The sequence below is a fragment of the Vulpes vulpes genome, chromosome 1, assembly GCF_048418805.1.
Source record: "Vulpes vulpes isolate BD-2025 chromosome 1, VulVul3, whole genome shotgun sequence".
NCBI classification, from domain to species: Eukaryota; Metazoa; Chordata; class Mammalia; order Carnivora; family Canidae; genus Vulpes; species Vulpes vulpes.
In genome coordinates, this window is record NC_132780.1 from 17,413,208 (window position 1) to 17,433,446 (window position 20,239).

The 20,239-nt window shown below is 53.4% G+C and overlaps 1 protein-coding gene and 1 long non-coding RNA gene across 8 annotated transcripts; one reads left to right on the plus strand and one right to left on the minus strand.

Annotated features, from left to right (window-relative positions):
• Window positions 1–2,222: 2,222 nt before the first annotated feature.
• Window positions 2,223–7,657, minus strand: LOC112931215 (uncharacterized). Its single transcript, XR_003237301.2, has 3 exons — window positions 7,404–7,657; window positions 7,132–7,198; window positions 2,223–2,648 (listed from the first exon to the last, which is right to left on the minus strand). It is a non-coding gene; the product is annotated as an uncharacterized lncRNA (long non-coding RNA).
• A 145-nt stretch (window positions 7,658–7,802) lies between these two features.
• Window positions 7,803–20,239, plus strand: SPACA6 (sperm acrosome associated 6). Of its 7 annotated transcripts, none has more exons than XR_003237299.2 (9): window positions 7,803–11,721; window positions 12,015–12,092; window positions 17,382–17,450; window positions 18,051–18,074; window positions 18,414–18,491; window positions 18,610–18,717; window positions 19,050–19,222; window positions 19,307–19,511; window positions 20,135–20,239. XR_003237299.2 is itself a non-coding variant. In XM_072758303.1 (9 exons), exons 1-9 carry the CDS (start codon window positions 11,508–11,510, stop codon window positions 20,166–20,168), a joined length of 969 nt encoding a protein of 322 aa, XP_072614404.1. In that variant the 5' UTR covers window positions 11,281–11,507; the 3' UTR covers window positions 20,169–20,239. The 7 variants fall into 7 exon arrangements, 6 of the variants coding, with proteins under 6 accessions (XP_072614411.1, XP_072614404.1, XP_025869553.2 ...); XM_072758303.1 differs by having other exon boundaries at window positions 11,281–11,721; window positions 18,610–18,719; window positions 19,066–19,222; XM_026013770.2 differs by having other exon boundaries at window positions 11,282–11,721; window positions 18,610–18,719; window positions 19,066–19,222; window positions 19,301–19,511.

Consider the following 20,239-nt stretch of genomic DNA (forward strand, 5'->3'; position numbering starts at 1 on the left):
TGGTTCCATGCCCAGCATGGAGTTCAATGTGGGGCTGGAACTCATGACCCTGAGATCAGGACCTGAGCTGAGATCAAGAGTTGGATATTTACCTGACTGAGCCACCCAGGTGCCCTCAGAATTATTCAAAACATGTTTTCTAGAAAGAACTTGTAGGAATTATAGTTTGGGTAAATTTTGAGAATCATTCACCTTCCACTTCTGAAAATGGCTGATAGTATTGTGCAGTCAATTTGGCAGCTTTGATTTAAGCTTTTGGCTTCAATAGACTCAAAACTTTATATATAATCTTTCAAAAGCATTCTTATAAAATATGTTGTTTTGAAGTTTGATTAGTGAGAACAACATGTATTTAGGGCATCTCATTTCTAACACTTTCCATTTTTCTCCTGTTCTTTTCATTCATTATTATGTCTGGATCAAAGTGTTTTATCATAGTTGTTATACATGATTTTAGAGTTTTATTTCCACCTCAAGAAATTTAATTCATCAAAATTGTCAAACTTTTAAAATTCATCTTCATGGGGCACCTGTGTGGCTCAGTTGGTTAAGCTTCCACTTTCAGCTCAGTTCAAGATCACAGGGTCCTGGGATGCCTGGGTGGCTCAGCAGTTAAAAGTGTCTGCCTTGGGCTTAGGGTGTGATCCTGGAGTCCGGGGATTGAGTCCCACATCAGGCTCCCTACCGGGAGCCTACTTCTTCCTCTGCCTACATCTCTGCCTCTTTATCTCTCTGTGTCTCTCAGGAATGAATAAATAAAATCTTAAAAAAAAAAAATCTCAGTGTCCTGAGATGGAGCCCCCAGGACAGGTTCCAAGCTCAGAATGGAGTCTGCTTGTCTGTCTCCCCCACTCTCTGCTCCTCCCTCTTGTGCTCTCTCTCTCTCAAATAAATAAATAAAATCTTTAAAATTCATCTTTACAAATGTGAAGTAATACTTTTGAAAATACAGTTAAATAACTAAAAAATCGACTGTAATTACTAGATTTTTAAAAATAGCGTGAATGGTAGAATACAAAACAATTCTTCAAAGAAGGCAGCCTGCCATAAAAACGATGTCTGAATTTCCATTCATTCTGATCTTTGCTGTTTTGCCTTGTGTTATTATTTATATTTTACATTTGTCAATTCCAAGAGGAAAAAATTGTCTTCCTAATGGTGTCTAAATAAAACACCTTTAATATTCACACCAACATACTCTATTTCCTGACTTGTATAATTACACGGAAGTTCTCAAGATTTATTTTGGGCATGTAAAAGTCATGGTGTAATGGACAGATTTCCCGTCTCAGGTTGCTGCTGGGGGTGTTGAGGTCTTGAAGTTTTGTGTGGCTACCCTCTCCCCACCTCCCAGATTGCCCTCAGGGGAAGGGAGCTGCCCCACCATGGTCACAGCCCTTTCCTGGGGACAGCCCACATCCATCACCTGGTCAATGTATAATATAAAGACCTGGTCCCCTTGCCACAATTTGAGACACATGCCTGGGGGCATTCAGCTCTAGCGCTGCCTTTGGGACCCACTAAGATATCCTAGTTCCCTCCACCTAACCCCTTCAGGCTGTTGAACCTTTCAGCAACTCCCAGTTAATATCCTAAACCCTAATTTCTTTTTAGAGACCTTTTCCTGAAAAACCTAACCTACAGTCTACAGGCTTTCACAATCATCATTAATTATTTCAGCATCTTACTCCTGGAATTATGTGATTACACACACACACACACACACACACACACACACACACACTTCAGCTGACTGATAAAATTTTAACCTTGAATGAATGAACAAACAAGATTTTCACTCCATATTACACCAGGGTGTTCAAATTTGAAAGTGACTATTACGATCTTAAGTTAGGAACCACCTGGCTTGTTCAATATCCCTAACACTATTATGCTGGTTAGATGCAATGGTAACCCAACTGATCACATACTCATTGAATCCAGCAAGCTCAGGGATACTAAGAATAACCTTCAATCTGGCATTCAGTGTTTCAACCCGCAAAAGACTGAACGAAGCCTGAAGTCAGAAAAATTTGAACAAGAGCAGAGGCCAAAATGGAATTTTAATGTAAACCAAATACACACACACACACACACACACACACACACACACGCATATGCGTGGGCGTATGTGTGTTTACTTAAGCACCTAGTATGGAAACAGATTAACATGGATGTGGTTTGCTTTTTAGAATTTCTGTAACAAATTACCACAAACTGGGTGGCTTAAACAACAGCGGTTTATTCTTTCATGGTTGTGGAGGTCAGAAGTTGGATACCAGGTGTCAGCTCCCTTTGACATCTCCTTCCTGACCTCTTCCCACTTCTGGTGGTGGCCGGCAATCCTTGGCTTTCCTTGGCTTGCAGATGCATCATCCTGATCTCTGCCTCCACCTTCAAGTGGCCTTCTTCCTTCTGTGTCTCTTTTGTATATTTGAATCTTTCTCTCTTTATAAAGATGCCAGCCATTGGATTTAAGGCCTCCCCTATTCCGGTATGACCTCATTGTAATTTGAGTGCATCTATAAAGACCCCCAAATAAGGTCACATTCACAGATACTGGGGATTAGGATTTCAACATATTTGGGCAGGGGGTGCATAACTCAATCCGTGACAGATACCATACATGTTTCAGGGTGGAGAGGCACCTGGGGAGTGGACAAGAAGGGAAAAGGTAAGAAAAGGAAAGCAAAGAAAAAAGGGAAGGGGAGGGGGAAGAAGCATGTAGTAAAAATATTTCCATAGGTATAAATTGTCCCATTTCTATAAAATGCTGTGCATGTGTATGCAGAAATTAAATAAAGAGCTAGCTATTTTATGTAGGAATAATAACAACATAATCCTTCTATATGGCTTACTATGTGTCAGATCCCACTTTAAGTACTTTACATATATTAACTCCTTTATTTTTTTTTATATTAACTCCTTTAATTTTCATATCTCAACCCTGTGATGTAGGTACTGTGAATTATCACACCTATTTCACTGATGACAAAATTGAGGTATAAAGAGATACAACTAGGAAAATGGCTGAGCCAGAATTTAAGCCCAGCTAGCCTGGCTTCAGAATCTGCTTTTAAATACCTTGCTATATACAATATGTCTATTCTTGGAAAACAAAAACTTTCTATGTGTGTACAAATGCTTGTATAAGGATTTTAGAAGACATAAAATAAGGTGTCAAGATAAAAGAGTGAAGGGGCTGGCTCAGTCCATGGAGTGTGAGACTCTTGATCTCAGGGTTGTGAGTTTGAGCCCCATATTGGGTGTAGAGATTACTTTTTGTTTACTTAGAAAACAAAATCTCAAAAAAGGATTAAAAAGTAAAATCTTGGATTCTAACCAGTTCTGTTGGGGGTTGGAGGTCACAAATGAATGAATGTTCAGATTGGTCTGTGTTGGATCACATGCCCAGACTACACGTTTTGGAGGAGGAAGGGAGGGAGCATTAGTGCTAGAACATTCTTACTAGTCTTGTAGAGTGGATTTCTCACAGGAAAGTGGCTCCATTACTAGAGGAACGGGAAGTATACAAGAGCCCCATCCACTCATCTCCTTGAACCTCTCAGAACCACCTTCCCTACCTTTTTGCAGAGATGCAAAGAACAGAGCAGCTAAAGGCCCTTCACTATTCAGAATAGAAGAAATGGGGATGACCGGGTGGCTCAGCGGTTTAGTGCCACCTTCCGCCCAGGGCGTGATCCTGGAAACCGGGGAATCGAGTCCCACCTCGGGTTTTCTGCATGGAGCCTGCTTCTCCCTTTGCCTTTGTCTCTGCCTCTCTTCTCTGTGTGTCTCTCATGAATAAATGAATAAAATCTTAAAAAGAGAGAGAGAGAGAGAGAGAAGAGAAGAGAAGAAATGGCCTTAATGGAAAGAAACGGGCTGTGGAGAAATTCTGCCCAAAATTCACATGAATCTCCCCCCACCCCCACCCCCCCAGTCCAGTAAAAGGTTAATAAAGGGATAAAGCTTTGTCTTCTCCACACACACACAGAAAAGGCGCAGCTGTCCTCAATTTCTGTGAGGGGCAAGTGTCCATCTCGGATTATTTATTTATTTTTCCCAAAGATTTATTCATGAAAGACAGAGAGAGAGAGAGAGAGGCACAGACACAGAGAGGGAGAAGCAGGCTCCATGCAGGGAGCCCAACGCGGGGACTCGATCCCGGGTCTCCAAGATCACGCCCTGGGCGGAAGGCGGCGCTAAACCGCTGAGTCACCGGGCTGCCCCATCTCGGATTATTTAATGGTGCAATGGGAGCATGTTGCATTTGGATCATCTGGTATTTTGGATGCTCTGCCAGTCTAAGGATTATTGCACCTGTGGGGATTAAGTGGTGCTGTAGGATTATCTTGAGTTTGGAGTTTAACCCCCATGTGGAAGGATTTTCTGGAGGTACCGGAGGATTATCTTGGGTTTGAGGTTGATCCTTCACATGGAAGGATTCTCTGCTACACTGATGTTCTTCATGACCTGAGGCCTTCTTTTCTGTAGTATTAATCAGTGAGTTCTTGACTCAGACCTACTTCAAGGCAGATATCTTCCTGGCTAACAGTTCCTATTCCGGGAACTTGGGGATGGACTTGTGATGATGGGTGGGCTGTTTCTATTTTCCACTGGCACACTGTCCCAAGGGATAATAAGAATGGCAAAATTCGTATCTCAGGAGTGGGTGGGACTAGTGGTCCCTGTGTTTTAGGGGTATAGGAATTAGGGATGTTGTGTATCAGGGATTAACAAGAATGAACTTGTATGCTAATGTCTGATGGTTGTATGCTAATGTCTGATGATAATGGGGCCTTTGTGCCTCCAGGGTTGATGGGAAGGTGGGTCCTGAGTTCCAGGGACTGACAAGAACAGTGTCCTCCGTCCTGGGGGCTGATGGGAAGGTGGGTCCCCAGTCTCAGCGATTGGTGGGAATTGCATCAATTGAGTCTTAGGTACCAAGGGATTTGCAAACTCTGTATTATCAGGGAATGATGGAAACAGTGGTTCCTGTGACTCACTAATCAATGGGAATGGAGGACTTATGTTTCAGGAACTAATGGGAATTATGTTCTTTTATCCCAGAGGCTTAAGCAAGTTCCAGTTCCAGCCTAACCCATAGAGCCATTTGTTATTCATCCATCCCTCCATTCATTAGCGAACATTTTCCTAGGCCCCTACTCTGAGCCACACCCTGTGCTGGGTGATAGTGAGGACACAGAGATGACTCAGACCTAGATCGTGCCCTCAGTGAATTCCCAGAGCCAGACTCAGACATGGAGAATCACAACATGACGGGATCAGAGCCAGGACAAGGCGACAATCCGGTCCCGACTACAGGGCATCTGGGGTAAATGCAGAGTAACAGTAATTCTGGATACCAAATCAAGGGGCAAAAGTCCTTTTTATCCTATGTAGGTTTGTGTGCATGACCAGTCTAAACTGAGCCAAATACTAATCTCGAGTAAGTTGCATATTTTTTTTTTGCAGAGACAGCTCACCTCCCAAGAAAAGGCATAGAACTTGGAGTCAGAGAGGCCTGAGTTCAAACCTAACTCTGCCATTCATTCACTTTGTGAGTTTGGCTAACTTACTATGTGGGACCTCGGTTCCCTCATCCTTACACGGAGATAAAACAATTCCAATAGTTAAGACTGCTGCGATGACTGAATGATCCAATGTATAACAAATACCTAGCCCACACTGGTCCTGAACTAGACATTCAATAAAGGATATGTGTTGTATGTGTTGTCATCATTATTGTTCCTTTTTTTTTTTTTTTAAGATTTTACTTATTTATTCATGAGAGAAACAGAGAGAGAGAGAGAGAAAGAGAGAGAGAGACAGAGACATAGGCAGAGGGAGAAGCGTGAAGTGGGACTCGATTCCGAGTCTCCAGGATCAGGCCCTGGGCTGAAGGCAGCACTAAACCGCTAAGACACCAAGGCTGCCCAATTATTGTTCCTATCACTAGTAATTAATAGCAAAATTTAAAAGACCTAGAAGCAAGTATTTATCAAATATCTGAGTTCAGAGGCTTGGAAGAAATCAGTAAAAAAAAAAAAAAAAAGCAATTTACATATGCATAAGCATTAGTTTTTGTATACAAAAAAAAAAAAAAAAAAAAACCCAAACCCTGGTGCTTATTGGATAAGCACAAATAAGTAAATATGCAATGGAATACTATACAGCCCCTAAAATGAAAGAAGTAGCTCTGTAAGCGTGGATATAGGAGGATCTTCAAGATAGAGTGTTAAAAAAAAGCAAAGAGTAGGATAATGTGATGCCAGCTGGGGACAACAAAAAGGAGGTGGCTTAATATATGTGCACAGATGTATAGAACTTGTCTGAAAAGATACACGGGGCACTGGTAAGCATAAGCCGACTCCAGCCAGTACTGAGTGCCTGGGGGACAGGGTGGAAGGGAAGTGCATTTTTCACTGGGAGCCCCAGAACCCTATACCCACCACTGTCTGAATGTCCCCTGGCCCACGAGTCCACGGAGTTCCAAGCTGCGAACGGCACCTGTCCTCTCCTGTCCCCCCTTCCTACTGGTTTCCCCTTGGGAACAACTTCCGTCCCCTCAGTTCCTGGGCCAGACTCCTGGGTGTGGTATCTTCTTCACCTCTTCCCTCCCTATCACCCCCACAGTCTGTCGGTGCTCAGCCCCACCTGCCTCCTCACATTCTCTGCCCCACCCCCTCCTTTAGGTCCGCAAGGTCCCAGCCCCAGCTCGGGCATCCTCCCCCTGCATCCATCCCCCACAGGGCCCCAGAGGGGACTCTCTGACGCCCAGATCCGACCACAACCGTCCATGGCTCCCGGTCACCCCCGGGAGAAAGTTCCCAGCCTGGCCTTCCAAAGGCTCGCGAGCCTGGCCCCGCCCACCCCCTCAGCCGCATCTTGGGCTCCTGTCCTCTAAGGCTCGAGGCAGACTTGACTGCTTTGCGGTTCTCCCGGAATCGCCCCCAGTTCCCTGCCTTCAAGCCTTCTCCCGGAACGCCCTTGCTGCGGCCAGCCCCCTTCTCAGCCACCCAGATCTAACTTCTCCCGATTCTCGGAGGTCCCTTCCGCAGCCTCCAGCTGAAAGGACCCCTTGCGCCCCTGGGCTCCCACGGCCGCTGGCCTCCGGCTCTGTCATACCCCGATCGCCCTGGATTGGAACTGCCTGCGTCTGGGGCTGTCTCCTCCATCATACTGTGAGCTCCGTCTGCAAGGGGAGATGTGGGTCTGATTCACCTTTGGGGCCCCAGTGCGGGCAGCGGGCGGGGCGGGGGGGAACCGAAGCGGAGGGAGGAGAAGGAGGCTGGGAGGGCAGGAAGGGGGAGAGCGAGGAGGGGAGCAGACCCCGCTGCGGCAGGGAGGGAGGGAAGGGAGGAGGGGGGCGGGAGGAGGAAGAGGAGAGACACTGAGACCTAGACCAGGAGGAGAGAATGCACCGCGCGGGAGGCGAGGGAGCAGAGGTGGAGGGCGCGGGAGAAAGCGGCGAGGGGAGAGCCGGGCCGGCCGCGGGAGGTGGAGGGAGGGAGAAGTGGAGCGCGGCGCCCCGCCGCCCCGGCCCCTTTTGTCCCTTCCCTCCGCCCTGCGTCACGCTCCCGGCCGGCCTCCCCGCGCTCCCTCCCCCGCCCGCGCCTCCTCCCCGGGGCTGGATGGAATTTTTTCCCCTGGACCGGGGCCAGCTCCGGGGCCGGGGGAGGCAGGCCGGGCCGGGCCGGCGGCGGGGAGGGGCCGGCGCGGGGGCGCCCGGGGAGGGGGCCGGCCCGCGGGGTCCCGGGCGGAGACGCGGGCCGGAGGGAGTCGGGAGGAGGGAAGGAGGATGCCGGGGCCGCCGGGAGGAAGGGGAGAGGCCGTCGGGCGGCGGAGGCGGGGAGAGGATGGAGAGCGGGCGGCGGCGGGCCCGGCTCGGCGCGGCCTGGGGGCTGACCGGGGAGCCCCTGCCCTCCGACGCGGGAGCCGCGGAGCCGTGAGTCTGCGGAAAGCTGGCTGGGGAGTGGGGGTGGGGAGGGGGGCTGGGGCGCGGACCCCGGGTCCCAGGAAGAGGAGGAGGCCGCGGCGGCCTGGGGTTCTGGGTTCTTGGACGAGGAGGGGGCTGGGGACCCAGACTCTCGGATCCTGGTTGGAGGGGGCCTGGGGGGCCTGGATTCCTGGGGTCCGGAGGAAAGGGCGGGGAACGGCCCCGGATTCCAGAGGAGGAGAGAGCTGGGGCCGGGGTAGCTGGATGCGGACGGAGGCTGGAGGACGCTATGGCAAGACGCCCGCCCGAGCCCTCTGGGGAGGTGGAGGGAGAGTGGTTGGCCTTGGAGGTGCCTCCGGCAGCTGAAGGGTTAACGTCTGGCTGGAGGGGAGGGGGAGGGGCAGGGATGGGGCTGCGGGGCTTTGAGGGGTCAAGGGTGAGCCGTGCGAGGTGGGGGCGGAGGGGGGGAGGTTGTCTGGGCTGCCAGACAGGCCAGGGTCAGCGGCGGGGGCAGGGGATGTCTGGCGGAGGAGAGGCCCAGCATCCAGGCTCCCTTGGGGACCTGGGATTCCAGGCCCCAGCCCCCTCCTCCCTCAGACCTGGGAGTCCGCAACCCAGCCCCCTCCTTGAGAATTTCAGAATCCGGACCCTCAGCCCCCTTTACCCCAGGACCCGAGAGAGTCCTGGCCTCCGGCCTCTTCTTCCCTCATACCTGCGAGTCCACACCCCAGCCCCCACCCCTCACGGAACGACAGAGTCCGGGCCTCTGGCTCCTTTCTCCCCCGAACCCAGGCGTCCCCACCTCCTCTTTAAGCCCCAGCTGGATCCCAGCCCTCCGGGGGTTAAGGGGGCGGGGCCAGCTGGTTGCCATAGTGCCAGACTGTTTGGGTCTGCTCTCTGACCCTTGGGGGCTCCCCAGGGTCTGCAGAGAGGGGGAGGGGGACCCAGACCTGAGGGAAGTCCAGCGCCAACCCCTTCCCCAAATCGGGCCTCTGGGCCCGGGGAGTTCGTGTCTCCATCAACGCCGTGTCCGGTGACCTTGAACCAGTCCTGACCCTCCCGTCTGGGTCTCAGTTTCCCCAAGGAGGAATCTGTTGGTGGAGTGGGGAGACGCTCGGGTCCGGCAAATCTTTAAGATTCTCAGCTCCCCTCTCACCCCCTCCTCAGGCCCCAGGCAGCCCCGGGGCATGCTGGGAACCCGGCCTGGGCTCTGGGCCAGGTTGTGGGGGGGCGGGGGCAGCCTCCTCCCTTCCCCTTCCTCCCCACCTTGGCCTGACTCTCGCCCCCGCCTGAGGGTCTGGGAGGTTGGGAAGGAGGGAAGGGGGGATGAGAGCCGGACCCGACTCTGGCCCCCCATCTCCAGCTCTCCTCCGCCCCCTGCCCGCCTCTCCTCCCCCTCCTCAGCAGGTCGCTACCCCAGCCCTGGGCCCCTTCTCGAACCACCCCCACCCCACCCCCAGCTCCAGACCTGGCTCTGAGCTGGGAGGGGGAGGGAGAGAGGGAAGGAGAAAGAGAGAGAGAGAGAGAGAGAGAGAGAGAGAGGCAGAGAGGGGGCGAAGAAGGGAGGGAGAAAGAAGGGTGGGAGGGGAGAGCACGGAGGAAAGAGACAGAGGGAGACAGAGATGTGAGATAGAAAGAAGGGAGCCGGCCAGAGACAGACCCTGCGGAAGAAAGAGACTGAGAGAATGAGAGACAAAGAGCGAGGGAGGGAGGTGGACCAGGGAGGAAGAAAGACAGAAGGGAAAGAAAAAGAATGAGAAAGGAGAGAGAGGGAGAGGCCATCTGCGAGGGAGAGCGCCGGAACCACGGAGGGGAGAGGAGGACGAGAGCCGAAGCGTGAGCAATGCAGAGCCCGAGAAACAGACGCAGGAGGAGGTGGAGACCAGGTAAGCGGCGGGCTGACTGCGAGACCAGGCTCCGAGACCAGGCGCAGCAGGAGAGAGCCGGGAAGATGGAGCTGGAGCGTGGGACCGAGGCAGCAGGACAGCCAGCACTGGCCAGAGGGACTGACCAGTGACCCGCAGGTGCTCGAGCTCAGCTCAGCCCTGGGCCAGGGACGCTGGGTGCCTGGCCGCCGCCCACCAGGCCTGGCCCCTCCCACTGGCCCGACTCTGGCCAGGCTTCTCTTCATCTCTGCAGCCTCCAGGCCAGCGGACAGCACCTGGCCAGGCCTGGGGCAGTGTCAGTGCTCGGGAACCATAGTCATCCTCATTATAAGTGATGGGAGGCTAAAAGAAGACATGAGAGAGGGGGAAAATATCCAGAAAGGTTTGAAGGCTTCCTGTCCCTGCCTCCGCCCTAGTCCCGGATTCCAGAATCTGACAGGTAGGTAGGGAGCTGCTTGCCCAAGGGACTGAACTCCGGAACAGGTGAGGTTCCCTCTGACTCCACAACCAGGGAGCCAGGCTCCACCTTCCCCAGGGAAGCAGGCCTGATTGGATTCTCAGGGCCTGAGGGAAGAGGGGGCTGGCTGCCCAGACATCTGAGTCTGAAAGAGGAGGGTCCACTGGCCAGGACTCCATGCACCTTTGAGGAGGAAGGGGCTAGGGGCCTGAAACTCCTGGGTCCCTGCTGAGGAAGGAGCCAAGGGACTGATTCTTGGGTTCCTTGGGAGGAGGGGGCCGGGGGCCCGGATTCCTGGGTCCTGGCACCCACCCGTAGAACCGACCTTGCGGGGCCTTCGCCGCACACAAGCTCGAGTCTGTGGGTCTGTGTCGGGGGCTCACCATCGCGGCTGGGGTCTTCCCGGCCCTCCCCACCCTCCCTGGCCCTCCTGGCCCCCATCTGTCCCTCCATCCGTCTGTCTGTCCACCTGCCGCGCCCCCCGGGCTGAGGTAGGAGGTTGTATAGTTGAGGAGGACACCCACGGAGATCACTATACGGCCTCCTAGCTTTCCCCAGGCTGCGCCCTGCACGGGACGCCCGGCGGGGACCCCAGCCCCTGACCACTGCCCCATGCTGGGGGACCCTGGGAGGAGGAGCTGGGCTTCTCGCCTGTCCTGTCCTTGCATCCCCTCTTCCCACTGCCCTCAAAGAGTTCCTCTCCCAAGAAGAAACCTCTACTTCGCTTTCTCTATCTCTCCATCTCCACTGTGTCTCTGGAGTCTTCTGTGGGTCTACACAGCAGCCTCTCAGATTGTCTCTCCATCTCTCTCTTATTGTGCTTTCTGATATCTCTCCACGTCTCAGTTTCTGTCTCTTGGGCTTTCTCAGTATCTCTGTGCCATTTCCACTCTGACACCCCCACCCCCACCCCACACCAGGGCCTGTCAGGCCACCACATACCACACTGCCGGCCTCTGGGTCCCTGAGACCCTTTAACCTGTGAGGACATCCAGGGTCACAGGTGAGGTTCTTGGGAGCCTGGCGTCTGGCGCAACCACAAGCCTGGGGATTGCCCGCCCGACCCCTGACTCCTCACACCCTTTCTCCCTGAAAATCCAGAGCTTGCCATTTGACCAGCCTCGGAAATCCAACCTCTGACCCCAGACTGCATGCCCCTCCCCCACCCAGTGGTGACCTCACAAAGGTCACCCACTTTGCTCGGGGACCCAGACCCTCAGTTATGGCCCTGCTGGCCCAAGGCAGTACTGTCCCATCTGCCCTGGTGGCCCTCATGGTCTTCAGGGGCCCCACCTGGGCCTGTCTCTTCTGCTTCACATCCTATGAGGATCGTGTCCGCATCTGCCAGATCTTTGCTGGTGTAGAGGGGCCTGAGCTGGAGAAGTGTCAGAAGGCGTTCATCACCGCCTTTCGGGGCCTCCTAGACATTGAAATCAGTGAGGAGAACTGCCACCGTCCTCCGGGGTCCTGGGGGATAACACTGAGTGATACCAGACAGTGCTGAGAACCACTGAGATTCCCACAAAGGGGGGAGAATAGAGGGGTGAGGGGGTAGGGACTTGAGGGGAGAAGAGAGCTGAGACTGGGTCAGAGATGGGGGGTAGCAGTAGGGAGGGGACAGAGACTTGGAGACGGAAGGTATCTTAGAGAGACAGGAACTGTCCACACTGTGGATGTGGTGTTGAGGTGCATGCATTTGCCAGCCTCTGCCCTCCACCCTTACTCCCAGATGATCATGAGAGAAACCACCTGCATGATGCCTTCACCCAGATGACCCACACTCTCCAGGAGATGGCCATGGCCCAGGGTGAGTGGGCTGGGGATGGTTTTTGGTGGATGTGGGGTGGAAGTCCCCAAGAGGTGGATGTGTGTGCAGGGGGGCCCCAGAATGTGGGAGGATCGGGAGGAGGTAGTGCTGGTAAGCTGAGTGAACTTGATTACTTGTTGTGGAGTAGGGATGGGCGGGTGCTGGTGGGGAGGTCAAAGGACAGCGCAGAAATGACCAGAGTCTGAAGCCTCGCTGGGATCAGGTAGAGGAGCTCTGAACTGGCTGTGTGGCTCCCCCTCTCCCTGGCTATGAGGTTCTGGGTGTGTTGCTGCTTCCCTCAGAGGGAGGAGCCTCCTGACCAGACAGACCTCAGAGGGAGAGGGAGAGGGAGGGGGGAGGCTGAGTGCTGTTTGCGGCATGAACTGGCCAGTCAGAGGTCCAGGGCTCAGGGCTCATTTCTACGTCTGCTGTTATGCCTTTTGTTTTCTGCTCTTGCCCACCAAGCTTTCTGACAATGATCCTGAAAAACAGGGAGGTTCCTGTCCACCCGGGGGGAGGGAAGGGGGTATTGGGAGTCAGCATGAACTTCAGCTACATATCCCCCACCCCCAAGGAGAGGCCTGAGCAACTCAGAGCTGGGGTGGGGGGAGGTGCTCAGGAATCCCGAAAACACTCTTTCTCCCTACTTGGGCCATCTTGTCATACAAGGTTTTGAAGAAAGGAGGAACAAGTCCAGTTCTGCCTGTAGAAGACCCCCTTAGAGCTGTATGTGGGACACAGTGGCTCAGGGAGACAGCAGAAGCTGGGAGGCCAGGGTGGAGGCTGAGGTGAGGGAGGCCTGGGCTGGGGGGGGGGGGTGCCTATGTGAAGATGGAGAAGTGGGCATGGATGAAGGGGAGAGTCATCCAGGGCCTTGGGTCTGATGGTCCATTTGGGGACTGGGGTGGGGGTGTAATGGACAGTGCCCAGGGTCCAGCTCCCCTGAGATGAGGAACCAGGGAGAAAGAGCAGGAGTGCGAGAAGATGGTGAGCTGGGCTAGGACACAGTGACAGTGTGTGGGACTCGAGGGACATCCAGGAGGCAGCTAGACACACAGGCCCAGGATTTAGCTGAAAGGTCAAGGAGACTTGAGACTGTCCTGGAGGAGCAAGGCTGTGAGCAAGGGAAGGGCAGGCTTAGCTCTGGGTGTAGAAAGACCCTCCGGGATTGTATGGAGGACAGACTGGAGGCCGAGGGAAGCCAGTGCAATATGACCGACAGGTATTCATTGAATGTGCCAGAAACAACAATGTGGATATAGCTGTGACCAAATGTGCAAACGACTAGCCCTCAGGTTGCTTGGATTGGGGGGTGGGAGGGACAGACAATAAATGTAATCAATGAAATACTAGGGTGTCAGATGGTCATCCAGGATATGGAGGAAAACGAGTGCAGGGAACAGGGTGCCCAGTGGGATAATTATTGTAAATAGGTTGGTCAGGGCAGTCGCAAATGAGAAGGTCTAATTGAGCAAAGACCTGAACCAGGTGACAGCCATGCAGATAATCTGGGGAAAGAGCTTTCCAGGCAGAGGGCAGAGCCAGTGCCAAGGGCTGGAGTGGAATCAACGAGGGAAAAAGCAGGAGGAGATGAAATCAGAGGCTGCAAAGAACCACATCCTGTTGGAGCTCATAGGCCAGTGGTTCTCAAGCCCCGGCGTGTGTCAGAATCTCCTGATGGCTTGTTAAAATGCAGACTCCTGGGTCCTACCCTCCATTTCTGACCAGTGGGTCTGAGGTAAGGGCCGGGAAATGAACTTTTTTTTTTTTTAAGATTTTTAATTTATTTATTTATTCATGAGAGAGACACACAGAGAGAGGCAGAGACACAGGCAGAGGGAGAAGCAGGCACCATGTAGGGATTCCAATGTGGGACTTGATCCTGCAACTCCAGGATCTTGCCCTGAGCCGAAGGCAGACAGACGCTCAACCACTGAGCCACCCATGTGTCCCACGGAAGTAGACCTTTCTAACAAGTTCCCAGGTGATGCTGCTGCAGCTCCAGGAACACAGTTTGAGAACCATTCTTTTCGGCCCTTGAACTGATGTTCAAGCCATCAGAGGATTTTAGGGAGAGAGAGACAGGGTCTGATTGAGGCCATGTGGACCAAAGGCAGAAGCAGCGGACCAGTGTGGAGAAGGTTCATGGTGGTTTGGACCAGTGGCAGTGGTCCAGGTGGACCAAGATGAGGGCTGAGCTGAAAGGGGCAAGCTTGGGTGGGGTGGGAGGAGGAGTAGGAAGTGCCTCAGTTTCTCCATCTCAAACTTGGAGAATGGTAATATCTCTATAACACTCACGGTGTGACAGACACCATCCTAAGCACTTACAGATACTCTCTCGTGCAGCCATTAAATGGCACATAGTTTGGCATGAAGATGTTTTTATATAGTATGGCATTAAATCGCCTCTGCCTCCCGCCAACCCTAATAGGTAGACACTGATACTGTCTCCATTTTACCAACTGAGGATCAGGAAAGTTACATATTTGGACAAGGTCATGTAAGGAAGAGGACTTGAAATGGATATCTCAGATGGGAGGCAGGTGTTCTCACAGATGGATGAGCCAGGACTCAAACCCACATGGTCAGAAACAGTTGAGGTTCCTAATGATACACACCTCACACCTCTTTTGGGTAGATTTCACAACATCCACCCATGCCCCCTTGTGGTTCACTTGATATAACCTCCACCCTTTGGCCTCTTTGGACATTTCACTCCATCCCTGCTTTCTTCCCACGGTTTGCTTAGATATAACACACACACACACACACACACACACACGCACACCCCTCCCCCCGAATCATGGCGCACTTGGCATAATCCTACACTCATCCTCCCTGTGAGTCACTAGGTTTGGCACAAAAACATTCCTTGGATGACTCTTCCAACATCCTGGCCTCTCATTTGAGCACCCCACTCTGACCACATCCTTCTGGCCATCCTGCCATCTCCAGACCACACGCCTGCCCTGTGGCCAAAGAGAGACCTCTAAGTCCTTGACCTCTCACTTTGAACCCACTTCCTGGCTCTAGTTTATACCCAAGGATCATCACATCAGCCACCCTCTCGCCAATATTCTCAGTTCCCTTCCCTTTCTGCGTGGTTTGAAATCACAGAGGAACGTGCAATGGTTAAGCAAGCTAGAAGTCTTGAGGTAGGCAGGCACTTAAGTTTTGTATGGAGGCACCACTTCATTTTCTTGGAGACCCAAACCCCTTCCAACTGCCTACTTTGCTATTCTAGGATGCAGCCCTTATCTTCATGGTTCTGTATGACTGCTGGAGCCCCAGCCATCAAATCCAAGTTTCAGGCAGCAGGATAGAGGAAGGGGAAGATCCATAAGATGGTACCATTTCTCTTCTCAAAGCTACTTCCTATGACTTGCACATGACACTTCCATTTCCACTGGTGACCAAAACTTGGTTATATGATCACAACTGGGTCACATGACCACAACTAGTTGCATGGGATGTTGAGGAATATAGTCTTTTAGCTGGGTGGTTGGTGGGACCAGTGGTGCTTTCCCAGCTGAAATGCAGTGTGATGTTACTAAAGAGGTATTTGGAGGCAACTAGCAATCCCTGTGTATTAGTTTGCTAGGGCTGCTGTAACAAAGTGTCATATACAGGGTTGCTTAAACAACAGAAATGTATTTGTTCACAATTCTGGAGGTTAGGAGTCCAAGATCAAAGTGTCAGGGTGAACAGGGTTGGTTCCTTCTGAGGCCTCCCTCTTTGGCTGGTAGATGACCATCTTCTCTCCCCCTGGTCACATGATCTTCCCTCTGTGTGTCTGTATCCAGATTTCCTCTTATAGGCAATGTGATACTGGATCGGAGCCCACCCTGATCTCATTTTAACTTAATTACCTCTTTAAGGCTGTATCTCCAAGTCATAGCCCCAGGTCCTGGAGTTAGGGCTTCAGCATTATGAATTTGAGAGGGACACAATTCGGTGCATAACACCTGCCACATTTCTTTTAAAAATTTTTTTGTTTGTTTATTTGAGTGAGAGCACACTATATGCATGTCTGCACTGAGCTTGGAGTCCAATGCAGGGCTCAGTCTCATGACCCTGATATCATGACCTCAGCCAAAATCAAGAGTTGGAAGACTCGGATGCTTAACCGAAGGAGCCACCCAGGCACCGCACATCTCCCACATTTCTAATTTCCAGAACCACCTCCACTGGTAAATAAGTGGCCACCCATCCACTTTGGGAAGAGCCACAAAACCTTACAGTTTGGAGGCCATTCCAATGGTCAAAACTCCAACACCCGTAAGAACAGAGATAAAGACAGTAAAAGAAAATTTAAATTAATAAAGTCTGGAGACCATGTGGAAGTGGCAGGTGCATGCCCTGTGTAAAGGGGGTGGCTGCCACTAAGCTCTAGCTAATTGCTGCCTCATGAAAATATAGTCTCTTGTATTATAGCTCTTCCACTTTTCTAAAAAGAGATGCCAAACATTTTATGGTGACTTTCCCAAATTTTATATGATGGAAACTGGTTCATTTTAAAAAATACTTTCCAGTCCAAATATAACACATTCCAGGGATGGACTGGAGCCACGGGCCACCAGTTGTGATCTCCATTCCAGCTGGATCCTGGAATTCATTCTACATATACTTAGCACTTTCTAAGACTCAGGGCCCTCTCTGGGTTGTGGGGATACAGCACTGAAGAATGACATGTTTATTCCCTGAAGAGACAGACTGAGATGATAACTGTGTGATATACACACACACAATTGTAAACTAGCGAGAACTCTGGGATGGATGGAACACCTTGATAGACAAAAATAGGGGCACATGGATTAGATTAGATTTATGGTCAGGGAAAATCTCAAAGGAGATGACTCGAGGTAGGAGATGAAGGATGAGTGGGATTGGGGGGGGGAAGATGGGCTAGAAAGAGCCCCCATGTGCTAAGGTCCTGAGGTGCTAGAGAATATGGTTGTTTTCATACTAGGGGAAATGAAAGATGGGCAACGGATGGAATAGAGGAAACCAGACCAGATCATGTAGGGCCTAGCAGAACTTGGTGAGGAATTTGATCTCGATCCTCCCCTTTCCCTCCAACAAGATCAATGCAGAGAAGGCAGAGTAGTTCAGTCACAGAGTTCAGAGGCAGACCGGAGGAGGCCTGGGGATCTGTCAGTCTTCCAGGTAGACAGAGTGGGAGATGAGATGAGGGGATGGGGAGTGGCTGTGGAAGAGACGAACACCGCAAGAGCAACTGACCGGCCTTGGAGGTGGGTTTTTACTTACAAGGGCCCCTCCCCCTTCTAGGCTCCTTTAAGGTTGCTTTTCCCAACGCTGCGAAGAAAATGCAGGAAGTCATTAAGAAGCTTAAAGAAGGTAAAAGAAGCTGGGCTGTGCGCGCGCACACACACCACACACACACACACACACACACACACACACACACACACAAAACTCCTGAGCCAGCCATCCTCTCCCTTTGGCCCAGCCCCTCCGAGCCACGTCCCTTGGAGGGTCACTCCTGACACAGCATCTTCCCCTGCGAGGACCTCTCTAGGATCAGGTCCCTGCTTCAACGGAAGGTTTCCAGCTAGGACCCCATCTTCCGATAGTCCTGTCCCAGATCAGCCTGGGTCTCAGTCTGGCCCCGTGCACTTTGTGACGTTTCCTTTCCAACCGGACTGCCTCCCCTGAAACCATAGCCCAGGGCATAGCCCCGCCCCCTCACTGAACTACACCTGGGTTGGCCCCGACTCCCTAGTAAGCCTCAGGCCCGCGCGTGACCTTAGGGGGCAGCAGTCCTGGCCCCGCCTGCAGGAGGAAAGCAGCAGGCTTGGCTCCGCCCCTAGGGTGGGCGGTACCAGACCTGGCGCCGCCCCCCGGAGGAACGCCACCTGGCCCAGTTAACCCATCCCGTGGGGGAGTTTCGGGGACGCGCTTTCCTCCAGGGTAGTAACGCTTCCTCTCTCTCCACAGTCGAGGCCTGCATCCCTCCCTGCGGTAAGCACTTCGTTCAAAGCTCGGAACCGAGTGGGAAGGCGGGTGGTTGGGCGCGACACCTGTGACTTCGAGTGGAAGACCAATAAGAGCCCTGAACAAAAGTAATTAAACCAGATATTGCTCACAAATCTCATACGAGGCGGGTCCGAAAGCAAAAGCGAGCCAATAGGAGTCCGAGAGGCCGGAGAGTTTTGAGAGCCAGCCAGTGAGAACAGGGAAGGCGGCGCCCAGGGCTTGTCTGGCCGTTAGAGCCCGGGAGGCTTAACACACTTAAGTTGGCCCCAGGGACCAGGGCGGGGAACACGGATGGATCCCAGGTGCAGCGCTTCCGTCCCACAGGGGTCCAGGAGGCGAGCCGGAGTTTCCGCTGCCGCGGGTGCTACTCCCACGTGTGCGAACTCTCGCTGGATTGCCCAGGTGAGGGGCGGAGCCTGCAAGGGGCAGGAACCGGACGAACCGGAGGGACGGGAGCTGAGCCGGCAAAGGGGCTGGGCCGGACGGGGCGGGCTCGGCGGTGACGCGGACCTGTCTGCAGTCCGGGACTTGACAGTGACTCGAGGTCAACAGGCTAAGTTCTCTTGCTCTGTGAACTTCTCGCTGCCTCAGGAGGAAATCACGTATTCCTGGAAGTTCGCAGGAGGAGGTGTGAGTCGGAGCGGGGCCAGCGCGAAGGATGTGGGAGGCGGGTTTTGGTTTTCTAGAAAATGCGGGTCAGGACGCAGGGGAGCTCGGGCTAGATTCAGGCTTCGTGCCCGGGGAAGGTCCGGGGATTGGGAAGCGCAGGCAAGGCTCGGGAGGCGGCTAGGAGGGGCGTGGTCATGCGTGAAGGGTCAGCGAAACAGGGGTGGGCGGGGCCAGGGCTCCAGAAGGCGTGGTCTCGCTCGGGGCGGGACTTGAGCTCGGTGGCTCGGCAACGCCCGGCCCAGAGAATCTGACCTGGGCTCGGGCGAGGCTCCTCTCCTCCCGCCGCTTCAGCCCGAGCGTCTCGCAGGTCCGGACGCAGGACCAGTCCTACTTCCGAGACATCCTGCAGGCCCGAGGAAACCTGGTGCGGATCCGGCCGGTGCAGCTCAAGCACCGCGGGACCTACTGCTGCGAGATCTCGCACGACCAGTTCCCCGTGGCGCGGGTCTATTTCTTTCTTAACGGTGCGGGCGGGGCTGCGCGGGGAGGGGGGCTCTGCGAGGGGTGGGGCTCGCGCGCGACTGACGTGCGCGCCTCCGCAGTGACAGGTGCGCCCCCGCGTGGGGAGACCAAGCTGCAGGTCTCCTTTCGGAAAGTGCTGGACTGGGCGCCCCGGGAGGCGGAGATGATTGAATCTTGGAGCCCAAGCCTGGGCGAGCTGCTGGCCAGTTCCGGGGCTCTGACGCCCAGCAACCAGTGTCTGCTCGCCGCCGCCGCGGCCTTAGCATCAGCCAGTGCGACCCTTGTGGTGTGGTAAGTCCCAGGGACCCGGGGATCCCAGCATCTATCTGCTCTCCTTCCTCAGACCTGGTGTCCTGCACCCTTATATCCAGGAGTCCAGGCCCCCAGCCCCCTCCTCCCTCAGACCCAGGAGTCCAGGTCCCCAGCCACCTCCTCCTTCAGACCCTTCCTCCCTCAGATCTAAGAGTCTAGGCCCCCAGCCCCCTCCTCCCTCCAACCCAAGAAGCTAGGCCCCCAGTCCCTCCTCCCTCAGACCCAGGAGTCCAGGCCCCCAGCCCCTTCCTCCCTCAGACCCAGGAGTCCAGGCCCCCAGCCCCTCCTCCCTCAGATCCAGGAGTCCAGGTCCCCAGCCACCTCCTCCCTCAGACCCAAGAGTCCAGGCCCCCAGCCCCTCCTCCCTCAAACCCAGGAGTCCAGGCCCCGGCCCCTCCTCCCTCAGACCTAGAAGTCTAGGCCCCCAGTGCCCTCCATCCTCAGACCCAGTAGTCTAGACCCTCAGACCCAGGAGTCCAGGCCCCCAGGCTACCAGGCCCTTTTCCCTCAGATCCAAGAGTGCAGGCCTTATCTACCTTTGTGACCCAGATATCTAGTCCTCAACCTTTCCCCCTAACACAAGTACCTCCTTGTTTCCCCAGGATGTTCTTTCGATGGTACTTCAAGGGCAACTAACAAAGGTATCTTTTTCTTACTTCCTTATCCTGTTTTCATTCCTATAATAAAGAATATATGTCAGCTCTCTA